The sequence below is a fragment of the Rhizoctonia solani genome, chromosome 1, assembly GCF_016906535.1.
Source record: "Rhizoctonia solani chromosome 1, complete sequence".
Lineage (NCBI taxonomy): Eukaryota > Fungi > Basidiomycota > Agaricomycetes > Cantharellales > Ceratobasidiaceae > Rhizoctonia > Rhizoctonia solani.
The window spans coordinates 2,386,741-2,401,027 of NC_057370.1; the positions used below are offsets into that span (position 1 = coordinate 2,386,741).

The 14,287-nt window shown below is 52.1% G+C and overlaps 3 protein-coding genes across 3 annotated transcripts; 1 reads left to right on the top strand and 2 right to left on the bottom strand.

The window, feature by feature from the left end:
• Position 1: 1 nt before the first annotated feature.
• On the top strand, positions 2-1,122 carry RhiXN_04286 (proteophosphoglycan 5; the record flags this gene model as incomplete). Its single annotated transcript, XM_043324103.1, has 2 exons — positions 2-151; positions 205-1,122. The coding sequence occupies 2 exons, from the start codon at positions 2-4 to the stop codon at positions 1,120-1,122; spliced, it is 1,068 nt and encodes a 355-aa protein (XP_043176522.1).
• Positions 1,123-1,598: 476 nt separating this feature from the next.
• Positions 1,599-6,900, bottom strand: RhiXN_04287 (RhoGEF domain protein; the record flags this gene model as incomplete). The annotated part of the gene is made up of 15 exons (XM_043324104.1): positions 1,599-1,638; positions 1,690-1,862; positions 1,913-2,035; positions 2,091-2,333; positions 2,383-2,520; positions 2,571-3,793; positions 3,847-4,413; positions 4,464-4,671; positions 4,726-5,054; positions 5,107-5,685; positions 5,738-5,840; positions 5,891-6,013; positions 6,066-6,251; positions 6,306-6,541; positions 6,594-6,900. 15 exons carry the CDS (start codon positions 6,898-6,900, stop codon positions 1,599-1,601), a joined length of 4,578 nt encoding a protein of 1,525 aa, XP_043176523.1.
• Positions 6,901-7,763: 863 nt separating this feature from the next.
• RhiXN_04288 (ubiquitin-protein ligase) lies at positions 7,764-14,213 on the bottom strand (the record flags this gene model as incomplete). Its single annotated transcript, XM_043324105.1, has 10 exons — positions 7,764-7,926; positions 7,986-8,135; positions 8,189-8,750; positions 9,301-10,164; positions 10,224-10,401; positions 10,470-12,087; positions 12,139-12,215; positions 12,283-12,345; positions 13,410-14,031; positions 14,089-14,213. 10 exons carry the CDS (start codon positions 14,211-14,213, stop codon positions 7,764-7,766), a joined length of 4,422 nt encoding a protein of 1,473 aa, XP_043176524.1.
• Positions 14,214-14,287: the final 74 nt, after the last annotated feature.

Sequence of the window (14,287 nt, forward strand, 5' to 3'; positions counted from 1 at the left end):
GATGAGCAGTGCGCTCGTGGGATCCAAGTCTAAATCCTCAGACAAGGACAAGGACAAGGACGGCAAGGAAAAGGGGTCGGAAAAGGACAAGGAAAAGGAGAACAAGGCGGTGGAAAAGGAAAGGAAAAAGGCGGCAGCGTTGCGAGGCCCAGTTCGTCCGAGGGCGTGGGATCGAGCGTGAACCCGGACAAGACGCCGTTGCAGCGCAAGCGCGCGACGATCCATGGCGCGATGCATGCGTTTCCGTCGATGGGTCCGCCTAGCCCCGAGCATGAGCCTCAGTCGTTGTCTGTTCATGGTCATGGTACTCCCTCGAGTCAAGTTACGCTCACGCCCAGTGCACAGCAGCAGCAGCAGCATTCCCAGCCACCAGTCCAGCAACAACAGCAGCCGCCGCCTCGACCGCCATCGATGCATGCGCGCAAAGCGTCCGACGGTCCAATATCCCCACCACGCTCGCGAACCGTGTCGAGTTCAGGCTCGTTTGTCGATGGTATGCGCGATTTCCTCTTGCTCCGTCGTGCCTTTGCCAAATCGGCCGAGAACATGGCGCTCAGCGCTCCCTCTCACGATCCTCCCAATCCCATCTACACCGTCGGCGCTGGCTTGACCAATACGAAATCCGAAGAGGGCCTCCCGCGCACGAAATCCAAGTCGGGCAGTGTCCCTGTCCCCGGCCAAGACTCTGAACTGTACTCGCTCGGAGCCGGGATCACCAACGCGGGCGCGCCGCCCCAGCCCAAACGAAAACCGAGAATCTCGCTGCGCTCCAGCTCGGCCGGTTCCGCGTTTTTCGCCCAGCTGACGGGGAAGCGCAAGTCGTCCAAGAACAACGCGGCCCCGCTCTCGACGCTGACGTTTACGCCGATGAGCGAAAAGGACAAGGCCGAGTACCAGGCTAATCAGCGTGCCCGTGAGTCTCGATCTCGCTCGAACGAGTATTACCGTCGTATAACTCCCAACCAAGGCCAACAGCAAGCCGGTCCGCCGAACCGAAACATGCTGGGCGCCGAGTTGTACAGTTCTCCGTCGTCGATGCGGTTGCAGCCCAGTCCCGTTGCGGAGGAATCGGCCAAGTTTATAGAAGAGGGTGACGAGGGTGTATATGCTGGTTATCGATGATCTCGCGCGCGCGCAACACACTCACTGTCTCATTCTTGCATTTTCTTGCATTTTTGTTTTGTTTTGTTCTGTTTCTCTGTCTCGCTTGCTTTTTACATCTCGAGTCTGAAAGCCGCATGATACCATTTTCTGAATCAGTTTTATGCTCTCATCTCTCTCTGCCCCATCTGCTACAGTTCTTTATATTTTTTTCTCCGACTTATGCCCCCCTGGACTCAAAGGGGGGGCGTACGTATAGTAGCTGTAATTTAAAAACCACGACCCATTAGGCATTTGAGTTTCTGCTTATATCTTTTGTACATGTACAATGGTGCTTGTGTTCTCGGACAGACAAAAATAGATGGCATGGATAAAGGAATGTTGTACGGTGAGCAGATAGAGACAACGAAACGAGACACATGGATCCAAAAATAAAAGAAAGAAAAACACAAAAAGAGAGACTACACGGGCAAGTCCAAATGCGTAAAAATGTCCAATCATGATATCAAACCATGTCGGCGAAGCATGTCTTCGTAACTGCGATCAAGCATCAGCTACGTGCTTGTAAGGAATGAACAAACATCTTACTATTGCTTCTCAAACTCCATCTCGGCCAGTTTCCGTTTGAGTTGAGCGTTCTCCTTGGCCAAGTCGTTCCTAGCGGCCTTGGATTTGCGGAGGTCATGCGCCATAGCGACTAGCGCTTCGTCGTCTCGCAGACTGCTGTCTGCATACATAGCATCTAGCTCTTCGTTGAAGGTCTGTTCATGTATCAGCCTATGATCAATGTAGATCCAATATAAACACCCACCTCGTACATGATCTCCTTCTCGGCGGTAGCATCGGCTAGGAGTTTCTTCACAAGTTCACACTGCCCTTTGGCACGCTGAACCTCGGTCTTGAGCCTCTCCACATCAGTGCTACTCGTCGGGGTCTTTTTGATCTTCGGGTCAGAATGCAGCTTAGGGTTGGCTGGCTAGCGAGCTTACCGTAGGTGGGGCAGCTTGGAGCTCCTGAATTTGTTCAATCAAACGGTCGTGCTTTGCCTCGGCGTGTATCAAGTGCCGCTCCGCCTCGCTGATGACACTCTCGATACTCTTGCTCCACCCTTCGGGCAAGGCAGGGTCTGATGCGCTGCCAGACAGCTTGGAAGTGTTCTCTGCGATGGCCTCAAACATGGCTCGGCGATTGACGATGCTTGGCAAGTTGTCGAAGCGGTTATCAGTTTTGCCCTGATAGACCGGTTAATCGCAGTTGGTATGCGTATATGCTAGCACTCACGGCAATATTGCGACTGTTAGGCGAGCGCACAAGGCTCCCGGTGCGTTCAAGCCCAGGACGAGATTGTAAACCAGCCGAACGCGAGATAGACTCCAACTCCATCTTGATGCGCTTGACAGCTCGACGAGACGACAGAAGCTGAAACTAAAGTTAGCATGCTGCGAGTCCCATCAACTAATGTATCTCACATCTTCCTTGGTTGCCTCGGCGGTAATAGACAACTGCTTGGACAATTGTGCAAAATCACCCGATGCTGTTGCACTCGCACTGGGTGTCGCCGTCAGAGTGCTTGCACTTGCTGGTGGAGTACCCGTACTTGCTGGTGGGGTGCTCGCACTTGTTGCTGCCGCGCTTGTGCTAGCTGCCTCTGAGCTTGTGCTCGCCCTGTTGTTCTCGTTCATAATCGACTCCGGGTTGGACTCCATACGAACAAGACTGCCATGTCGCGCTGGCACTCTGCTGGTGGGTGACCCTCGCGCCTTGCGAGTAGCGATCGGGGTTTCGCGCAACGACGTCTTCTTTTGAATAGAAAGCGGTGCAATGGTGCTCCCACCAGCGGTAGATTTCGGTGTGGCTTGGGCATCGCTGTCAAGCACTGGGGCGTTCGCTGCCGACTCGAATGGCACACGTCTCTTGCCAGAAGTGAACGGGATCGGGGTACTTCCCGCCACATCAGTACGCAGAGTGGTAGCGGGCGCAGGAGTGCCCAAAACTACACCATCTCCAGGCGTGCACAGACGTTCATCCTCATCTGACTCGTCTCGTCGATCACTTCCCCAGGCCAAGGGGGTTGGTGCTCGACGTTCAATAGGGGCAGAGGAGTCCGAGCGTTCGGAAATGAGACTTGATGTACGTACAACAGAAACAGGACTAGCCGCTCGAGCTTCTGGGCCAGCATGTCCAGTAGGTGGGCTGGATGCGTGCACAACAGGTGGAGGGCTGAACGTTCGGGAGGTCGTGGCTCTAGAAAGAATGGGCACAGGTTTTCGCGCTATGGGAGCGCGGATGAGACCGATCACAGTGACTGGTCTACTAGCTAGTGCGCGACCAGGACCGGGACTGATGGGTCGCGGTCCAGCAATAATTGCGCGATCGATTCTTGCCTGTTCTGCTTCGATTGGACTCTTTGCGCGGGCAATGACGCCGCCGGTTCGAGCCAATGTGCTAGGACTCATAGCCCGTTCGATCTCAGCCGGCGTTTTAGCCCGGTCTAACCCAACTGGGCTCATGGCTCGGTCAAGATCGATACCCGCTGCTCGCATATCAGGACTCTTGGGTGCAAGTGATCTTGGACCCAGAGGTCGGCGTTCAATGTTACGAGGTCGAGTGGTGGAAACTGTGGCTACATCACTCTCAATATCACGGGTCTTTGTTGGAGAGGCGGGTCTGCTAAAAGCGGGAAGAGGCGGAACTAAAAAAGCAACCGTCAGACAATGGAAAGATTTCTCGGGGGTATTTACTTACGTTCGGGAGCATCTTTGTCGCTGGCTTTAACTTTGCCCTCCTGGCTTTTGCTATTTTGTCGAGCAAGCGCCAGCCTCATCGTCAAGTCATACTCTGAGGTGTCAGGGTCAAGCTCCACCTCCGCTCCGACGTCGACATCCATTTCATCGGCTTCTTCCCCAAGATCGTCCCATGTACAAGCATCATAGTCCTCGTCGGGTAGCACACGACCCTTGAGAGGGGAAGACCGACCGCTGATGCTGTAGCCTGTACTGCTGCCCGCCGGTCCAATACTTTCGCCCTCTGGGAGAGTCATACCCACTCCGGGGCCAGGACTCCAGCTGCGCTTCATAAACTTACGACCCATGCTTGCCCCCTCTTCGCTTGTCGTACTGGTCGAACCGCTTCCGCTGGAGAACAGAGTCGAGTTGCGTGAAGCGACGCTTCGGCTGCGCGCCCGGCGCCCAGACATCGTCATCGATCCGAACGAGAGTGTATCCAAGGAGAAGAGTGCAGTACGAGGGCGTGTGGGGGTCCCGGGAGCAGAAGCATGTCCCGTACGGAATTTGAATAACCCGTAATGGTGAACTGAAGCATTTTTAGAAGGAAAACAAATATCACTCAATATTCCAACTCACTGGTTTGCACAATTCTGCCAGGGACACTAGGTGTATGCACAATATCCTCCTCCCGTTCATCCTCTTCATTACACGATGAGACCGCGAATCGACAAAGCTCTCCTGCCAGAGGCTGAACCCGAATGACGACATAAGGAGGCGCACCCGCCATTCCAAAAGGCAAGGGGTCAGCAGTCCCCTCGGCATCAATATGAACCATGACTTTGGGCTACAATAACATATGGGGATTAGGTTAAATTAAACTTGTAATAAACAAGCTTACTTTCTTCGTCTCGCTCAAATAAGCAGTCCTGGAATACAGATTCCACCATGTCCGCGCCAGGGTAGCCATTCCGACTTCGCGCTCCCCACCATACAGCACGACACTCCGACCAAGTCGCGTGCGCAAGCGCGCTTGAACGGCCCACAAATTCTCCAGGAACCGTGCCTTGGCTTGTTCGGGTGACGAATCTATTCTGGGTCGAGCAAAAGGATCGGCGGGAACAGATAGGGATTGGGGAGTGAGAGCCAGCGCAGTCATTGCCCGGAACGGCCGCCCGGACCAGCGGTCGGGTTGATCCCGTGGAGGGTCCTCCAGATACATGTGTAAATCTATCCAACTTATCGGCAAACCCAGTCGGTTATCAGCAATGGAATGACGTACCAGCCCCTCCGACGTCTGTCGCGACTACATCACCAACGTCAATGACACCCCGACAACTTAATCCCCAACTTCCGCCTCCTAGCCCACCCGGTTTCGATACACTTGACCCCCCAAGGGCCTTGCGAAATCCGAGCCCAAGTCCCAACCCAACTTTGGCTACTTTTTCCGTCTCATCTAAACCAGCTAATATCCTTCCGGGTGCCGAAGATGAAGGATTACGTTTGCATATCATAAGTTTGTCGTCGAATAGGAATAACGTTGCTTGTAACATATCAAGGGATCCTCCCCCACCTTGTTTGGCTCCTCGTCCGTGCGTACCGTGCCCGCCTCGGGTGCTTCCACCACCTCGTCCAAATGAATCCCCCAGCATGTCTGCTACATCGATGCAATCTACCAACATCCGGGTACTCGAAATTAACCCAGGGGGGAAGTTCTCGACGCTCCGCTCCAGACAATGCATCACGGCCGCTCGACGCGTTGGATCATCCGTTTCCGCAAGGGCTATTTGGGAAGCAATTCCGTCGGCTTCCATTATGAGTGCGCGCTGAGGGTTAGAAGTAGGCATGTGCTTTATCATCGCTGCAAAAAAGCCAATAAGTTTCAGCGCACCCACAGAACAGCAAGAGCATACTTCTAAATAAGAGGGTATAACGGGGTATACGCTGAACCGGCTCCATTAGGAGCTCGCGAAGCCCGACGCGATTCTTCGGATCGGACGTAGAATATTTGATTCGCTGTGAAAGGCAGGTGAGCTTAGTAACAGGGGGCTGTGGCGTGCACATACATCAATATAGCTAGCGAATCCCGTACTCGATTTCTTTGAGACCTCTCGCTCGAATATTTGCTGGGCCTCCTCGCGCTTGGTATAATACTGCTTGTAGCAGTCGAATGCGCGGAGGTCGCGGAACTGGGGCACCACATGAGCTCGGCTTGAGTGGAAGTTCCGATCGGAAACTTACATGTTTGATTACAACATCCCCAACCCCAAGTCCTTGTCCTGAGAGCATAATCTCGAGATCGGCGAGGAAAGCCTCCGAGACGGGGATTAATTGGTCGACATTGCCAAATAATGTTTTGGCGGCGTAAGCATCGATGATAGACGTGTCTTTGGTCTTTGCGAATGAACGTAATGGGTCGGCATATGACTGGAAATTTGCGAGCGATTAACAGGGGGCTCGAGATGCCAGCACAACACTCACGGATTTCAGCATGGATAAACGCTTGAGATAGCTTCGTTCAGTGGTGACTAGTTCTGTAACAACTTCAGACAGTACCGCGGCATCTGCAGAGGCGGAGCGGGTCATGGGTGTCGAGGACGGGGCTTCAGATAGAGCTGATAGCGAGCTTGAGCCGGGAGTGCTGGCTGATCGAGGGAGATAGGGCATATCTTGTACTGGCATCGGTTCTCCCAAAGATGCGACGAGCTCTTGGACATCTACACGACATAAGAGGTGAATTGTGTGCAAATAGTCGGGAGCTACACGTACCTTGAGCAAGCTCTCCCTCGCCAGCACCTTCTACTACAACTCCACAGAAAAACGCCCGCGTCGTAGGGTGTGAGGGTCGTGGTTCATCATCACTAGCAGGCGCAAGCGGAACCTGCTTCACCGGCGAACTCATTGCCTCGTAATCCGCACCGGCGGCACTTGGGTTTGGTTGTTGTTGCAAGAGGGCCACACGCACGTGAGCGAATATCCCATCACGTGATATGACGCTTCTTCTCGCCGGTTCTGGAGTCCTGATCGGCAGGCCAGGCTTTTGGCCGAGTTTCAGACGCTGTCGTCGGCCAAACATATTCACGGCGCAAATAACAGCTTTGTCACAATGCTGCTGAGTAAGCCATGAGCAGCCTGTCAGAATCTAAACGATAAGTTCACATAGTCATTCAAATAACAGAAATGTCGAAATAAATCTACTCACACGGCTCAAATACTCATGCACCCGGCTAACAGTGACCTCAACTGAACACCACCTCTGATCCAATATCGTGGAGGACGCCTCTCATTTGGAGAAGCGCAAGAGCCGACTATGTGTTATTGGCTTGATTGATGGTTTCAACCCTTGTCCAAAGGCGGCTGAGATTCGAGAAAAGTCGATGTCAACCAATAAATCTACATATCAACATATTGAAACCACAGTTATTCGGCTTGACTTGCCATCACCACACTTGCACATCGTCGCGTTCATTTCGAAAAAATAATGTTTGCTCAGGGCCGGTTGGCAGATAAGCGAAAATCGGCTTTCCATATCGTAATAAGTCTCCACCTCCGACATTACGCGCACTTGGCGACTGGTCTTTGATCTATATCTGTATGTATGATATCGATCGGAGCTCACAAACAAGGTATCTCCGGTAAGATAGCGTCTATATCGTGTACATACCTTTATCCTGCACGGCAATGATTGGCGGTTTGAGACACCGATACCAATGGCATTACAAATTTGTATACGATTGCGAAGCGCCAGACTCTAGGGCCGCATATACTTTATCGGACAGGTAACAGGACATTACACATAGCAAGTGAGACTCCCACATCAATAGTTACAACACAACATCCGAATAAACTATTTACACCAAGAAGTCAACCGAAATCAGAACGAACAAAGCACCGAACCAAAGCGGACCGAAGAATACAAACCAAACCCATATATGTACTTTAATAGAATGTGTAAGATGAAGGCCCTGCCATAGACGATGGCTCAGACCGAGACCGGCATTGGGAACGAGACTGGACTTGGGCTCGTTGATCAGCGATCTCGGTCAAGACGCGAAGTGTCTCTTCCAGATGTGCATGCAGCCGCTTCAGCTGCCCAAACTTCCTGCAAAGACACAAAGCAATGAATAGATGGATCATTAGGTGCACTGACCCAGAACTTACTTGGTAGGGTATTTCCCCCGCAAACTTTCCTTGAAGTTGCATTCATGGCCGTTTTGGGCACATCGCGCACACGGCGAGCTCTCGGTCGGGGGGCGTTGACTGGGTCCCGGCATACATCGAACCTTGAATCGACGGCAGCCCAAACATGCCCTATTACATCACGATCTCAGTACGCAGTCCCGCTCTTGATCGCATACACTGACCTCGAACTGCGCCGAGCGGGTTCCCGTTCACCGTCTGCGCTCTTCCTCCGCTTTACTGGCCTATTGGGGCCCACTTCGCCACTTTGCCGGGTGCGCTTTCCGGTAATGGTGCTTTGCTCTGCCTCCTCGATTTCAGCTTCAGCTTCAGGCTCGGACTCCTCGCCCGGGTACCCAGGGTCAGTCAAAGGCGAGTCGGTGAGCACTGGGTCGGGTTCTTCATACAGAGTGGCATTGGGCTCATGCTCTCTGAGGTGAGTCTCTTCAGAAGCGCCAACAGCATCATAGCGGTAACCATATCCAGTATTGGTCCATGATTGTGGCGTTTGCACGTATGGTGGTTGCGCTTGGGACTGAATGCCGAAATGAAGCTGGTTTTGGTAATGGTAACTGTGCTCCTCGTTTTGGGTCGTTGGCCACCACGTGTTAATGTTGCTGTTAGTTGGCAAATAAGTCTGGTTGTGTTCCGGCATCTGGTCGATCATTAGCATATTACGGCCGCGGTTGATAATTCTCAGCGCAAGGAGCTCGGAGGTAGAGAGTGCAGTCGGAGACGGGATGATTGCTCACCGAGTTCCGGTCAGTTATATACACCACCCGACCCCGAACCCGATGAGTTCACCATTCCCGGACCTGCACAGCGCACGCCGCGCATCAATCTTGACGACTCCTCGCTGTTTCCTAGAATGGAGGCTATGGTATTCTCGACTCAATCTGGGTCCGTCCAGAGTCTCCGAAACCACCTGTCACTTTGAGCGCCCTACCGGGAATCCAACCTCCGGGCCAATCATGTCCGACCCGGACCCACTGTCATGCACATATTTGACACGGAATCAGATGATTATGGTTATGAGGGGATTACAGGTGCGGGAGTAAGGACTACCACGTCATTAACTATCCAAAGAGGGATCGCATCTTCACAGCCCGCATTCGGACAAAGAAACGTCGCAACAGTAAAGAGTGCACACAAAGCTACAGCATCCAGGATGGAGCAAAACACAAGAAAAGAGCAAAATAAACACGAGATCCAGAGAATTGCAAGTTTGCATAGCTTATGACGATAAAAATCGCTCAGTACGGCCGGGATGATGTCGACCCCGATGCGCGCGACCCACGGTTGATGCGGGGTCGTGTGGGTGTTTGGTCCGGCATAGGAAGTGGCGGTGCAGTTGAGCTCCCCGCACCCCCGGTCATGCTAATACCAAGCACGCCCAACCCTATCCCGCGACTCACGCTACTTGGCGGAGCAAGGCCGCCTGTGCCCAGTGTAGCGAATCGACGCTGCGAGCCATACCCCGGCGCACGGTGCTGCAGTGAAGACCCACTCTGTCTATAATGAGTCGGGTCTTGGGCGGGGTCCATATCTTCATCCATATCTTCCTCTTCATCATCTTCATCACCCAACTCCAAGTCGCCGCCCTCATCTACTACATCAATATCATCATCCCCGTCCTCGGGTTCGCTCTCGTCCTCGCTCGCTTCCATCCAATCACCTTCCTCCGCCTCAATTTCGTTATCTGGGTCTTCACCCCCAAAATCCCATACATCGAGGTACGTTTGTTCTTGCCTATTGCTTGCAGCGACGCACCAGCGTCCCTCGAATACAACTTGCCATACTCCAGTGATACCGGTAAGCAAGTCGCGTACAACGCTTCCCTCTCGTACATCCCACATCTTCAAGGTACCATCTGATCCACTCAAAACCTTGAATTCATCGTGCTGGAAGCATGTGATCGCGCCCGTGTGAGCAGAGAGTGTGTGTTGGAGAACACCCGAAGTGGGATCCCAAATGCGCAACGTCGAATCCGCCGCTGCCGAGACTAGGTGTGTGGGAGATAATCCGAGCAGACCGACAAGGGAAGAATGACCGGTCAGCGTGTGAAGCGCCTGACCCGTAGCGAGCGACCAAATGCGGACAGTTCCATCCATAGACCCGGACATCGCTTGGTTGCGCTGGGGGTCCAGTACCACACTGTAAACTATCCGGGTATTAGGTATTAGTCACAAACCCGTGGTGGCTATTACAATATGCTCGTACCCTTTTGTGAATGCCCATCTAGTGTCCACTTGCACTCGCCCGTGATGATGTCCCACACCCTCACGGTGGTATCATAACTGCCGGAGATGAGCGTCCGACCATGTGCGGCAAGTGCTCGAACAGCATGGGTATGTCCAGACAGCAGCCTGACATGATAGGGGTTGCGGTTGGCATCATCCTTTGAAATACAATGGTGTAAATTTACGGTTGCGATTCAAACAAACAAATAAAAAAAAGCAGGCTTACCTCGGCTGGGTCTACATCTTCACCATCTGCACTCACGCAGCGATACTCAGGGTCTCCTCGTCGGGGTAGTTTCCAAACGCGGAGGGTATGGTCGCGACTTCCTGTGACAATCAGAGTACGTTTTGGCCACTTTTCTTTGCGCCCGTTCACATCGATCCACATGGGCTTGACAATCGCCAGGCAGCGCACAGTCGAGGTATGGCCACCAAACACGTGTGTGCACTTGCCATTGCTAAGGTCCCAAATACGAACTGTACGATCCGTAGAGCCAGACACGAGACAATCGGTAGCATGAGGGGCAGAGGGAGAGTTGGGGCTCACAGCAAGCGCCCATACGCCACCTTCATGACCTTCCAGGCGCAATAGCAATTCGCCGGTGGTTGGAGAGTAGACATGGATCTGGTGATCATCCGATGCAGATATAATGCGGTTGCGGGAGAAGAGCAAGCATGTAACGACGCTTGAGCCGTGAGCAGCGAAGGTAAGTCGGCGAGGCTGGTTGTAGAGCCAGTTGCGGCGAGTTTGTTCGCGACGACGGTAGAGTAATTTAAAGGGGTGAGGTTGTGGCCTACCCGAAAACAAGTCTGGATTGCGATCACGGATGGCGAGGGTACGGGTCATATACGCGAGTTCAGAAGGACCACCGAACCAAGTCCGGGTGGCTTTGAGAAGCGCCCGCCAGAGTGTCATATCTTGGTCGATGAGCTGGCGCCATGCGCGTGACACTCGAGCGGCAGCAAACAAGGCAGAGGGCGGAAGATGCGACAAAATCTGGGCAGTAAGCTCAGGAGGGAGCAATGTAAGAAAGTCTCGCGCTAATGCTGGGGTTAAAACGGAATGAACGTTGCGCAAAACTGGCAAGGTCGACTGGCGAAGCAATTGCAGCAAAACGTGTGATTGCAAATTTGGAGGAAGGCCCGAAAAGTGGGATATAAGCTGAGGAAGAGCGAGGAGAGTGGTGAGAGTGAGGTCAGGCTGTATGGGTGGGGTCGGGGTTGGTGGGGCAAGTTGGATGGGAGTGGACGAAGGGGAGCCCGATGGCGAGGGGAGAGGAGAGGGTGGGGCAACGAGGGACTGAGTTGTGGGAGGAATAGGGATTGTGCTTGCGCGTGCCTTCTTGCGTGGAGGGGGAGAGTTGATGAGACCCATGACAGAAAGATCGGGCATAGATGGTGCTTGTGATACAGTCTGATGGGCCATCTCGACGCCTTCCATATCATTGTCGCCTTCGTAGACGCGCTTTTGGCGACCCAATTGGTAACGGTCGACGGCTTCGGCGAGGTGAATTACATCTTCCCTGGCCTTGCCCTTGCCTTTGGCCAGAGGTACCCTATCTGCGGGACGCAAGAGTTCCCACCCTTGACCTCCGACACGCTCCTCGTCATACGTACCTTGCCGTATGCTCCGTTTTGCCTCGACATCTGGCTCGAACGATGGATCTTTGAAGATGGCCCGTGCGCCATTAGGGAAAGTCAGAGGAAACTGACGCAAATGCGAGGGCACAGGTGCATTCAGCAGGGGATAGAGCTTTGGATCCTTGGGTGATGATGGGGCTGGGGGAAGCGCCGGGAGAGAGATTGGCTGGTAAGTAGTAGTGGTTGTGGTAGTGGTCGTCACCCTGGCCACATGGTCAACGAGGGTCCAACTGCGAACATCCGTATTTACTTACACCGTCGTATGACGAGCAGGCGCAAGAACAAGCTGCGGCTGGGGCGGGGGACTTCGCATGTCGGGGTCGTCCAATGACTAGTAGTCTGCCCTCAGTATCGAAACAGGGGCTATTTCTCACAAATTGTGGGAATTATTTCCTTACCTCAGGAGTAGCACTTATCGCAATCCGCGCGAGCTGTGCACTAAGAGCGGGAGTGGTTTCGTCCTGCAGTGTGAATATTCAGAGGGGATGTGGCCGGCAAGAGCACAGGAGCAGACGTGGTGTGCAAGTTCACGTTGGTCTGATCCAAGTCACACCCCTCGGATACCCCTCTTTGTCTGATTACACATCCACACCCTTTATGCGATTAATATATTATTCCCCCGGCTTCTCTCACACACCCGACTTCAACCCAATAATGTGATCCTTCGTTCAGAGCAATACGCCCAATTATAATATCCTTTAATAGTGACCTCAGCCCTCTTACTCCTGGCAGCGCCTAGCCTTGGTTATGGGGCGTAATCAAATCGGCCCCCAGCTTGCGTGTCTTGTAACCTCGTTTCGGCTTGTCCTGGCGCCTCTTTACTGGAAGGTACAGAACAATCATATTATACAAATATATCATACCCAAAGCCTCAAACCGTGCTCAAACAAGTCGATCCTGATCAACAAATAATTAAATTATCCGTGAGTCACGTGATAGTTATCATACTTCCACATTACATCTTGGATATAGCGTTTCACCAGACGGACTCTGGCATACATAGGATCGTGTGTTCCATGTTGGGTCACTTCATCTATTATTAGCTCACTATCGCTCCCACTAATATATTCCTCTGGGACTCACCGCAAGTAATGATCCTCTGGCCCATAGACCGGACAACACCCGGACATGTAACACAAGGCCCATTGTTCCATTTTTTTTATTAATCCGGGCAATAAATCACGCAGTGCATCAATTTTACCAGAAAAACACTCGGCTAACACTATTCTTTTTAGTTTCGGTATAATCCCGCAGTTCTAAAGACCGGTCAGCGGGTTCGGTTGAAAGTACAGTACAGGCCATGTGCTTCGAGCTTTGAGCGCATCGCATACACCAAATCAACAGAATCTAGATGGAAAAAAAACTGGTTCACCCAACCGACAGAAGCGCTATATATGTTGGTAAGACAAGTCAACGACCAATGCATTAGCGAGGATAACTGGTATCCATATATGCAAAAAATCAAAAGAGGCCTATTCACTATCCCCCGCCCCAAAGAAGTTTGACCAACATACTAGTCGCAGACGACCAACCCAACTTCTTCAAGAAACCTTTCCATAAAAGCGGTGGCATAGTCTGTCCACAAATCGGCACATATCGAGCATAGGCCTTCACAGCTAAACTCCATTGCCTCATGCATATCCCTGAGAGGATCATACGTATCTTCCTCCACCATAAACCCAGAATTCTCTAGATCTTCTAATGTGGTCCGCCTCCAACAATCGTCCTCCTCTACCCACCACTCGGCAGCACACTTGTCCTTCATAAATCGAGCAACGAGCTTCCTCCATCTTGGGATAATTTTACATTTAAGCTTTTGTATCGCTTTTAGGTGATTCGAGAAAGGTTTGACAATCAGTTCGTTATCGGCCGCCCATCTAATTTTTGTCTCTGAGCGGACCGATAATTCGTATATTGCCCAAGGTATTATCCTTGGCATATCGATGAGTCTGGCCGCACGCAAAACAGAAGGTATCATAGAGGCGTCTTCATAACTCGTTTCTGCCATCCAGAAGTCTCTTTCGCTGGCTCCAGAGGGTAAAGAGGTAAGTAGATGAGCCCGACAGCGCTCTATGATGTGCGAAGCTTCGTATTTGTGTCCAAGCAGCGAGAGACGAACGCATTCTTTAGTATATGCAAGGTCAACCCTATCAGTCAAACTCAGCATTAAAACCAAATGGTGGTTGTTTGGATGGATGACTTACGGATACTCGTATATGATATCTAGAAATAGTGCAAATGTTTCATGATCTTCATTCAATACAATCGCTCTATCGTTCGATTCTTCGCTCAACCAATGTTCACCCCGTAAAAAATTCAGTTCAAGCATGTCTTCAAAAAATTTAGAATTCTGGCAAAGTTTTTCTACCACAACTTAAGCACACATCACGCATGCTATCATTT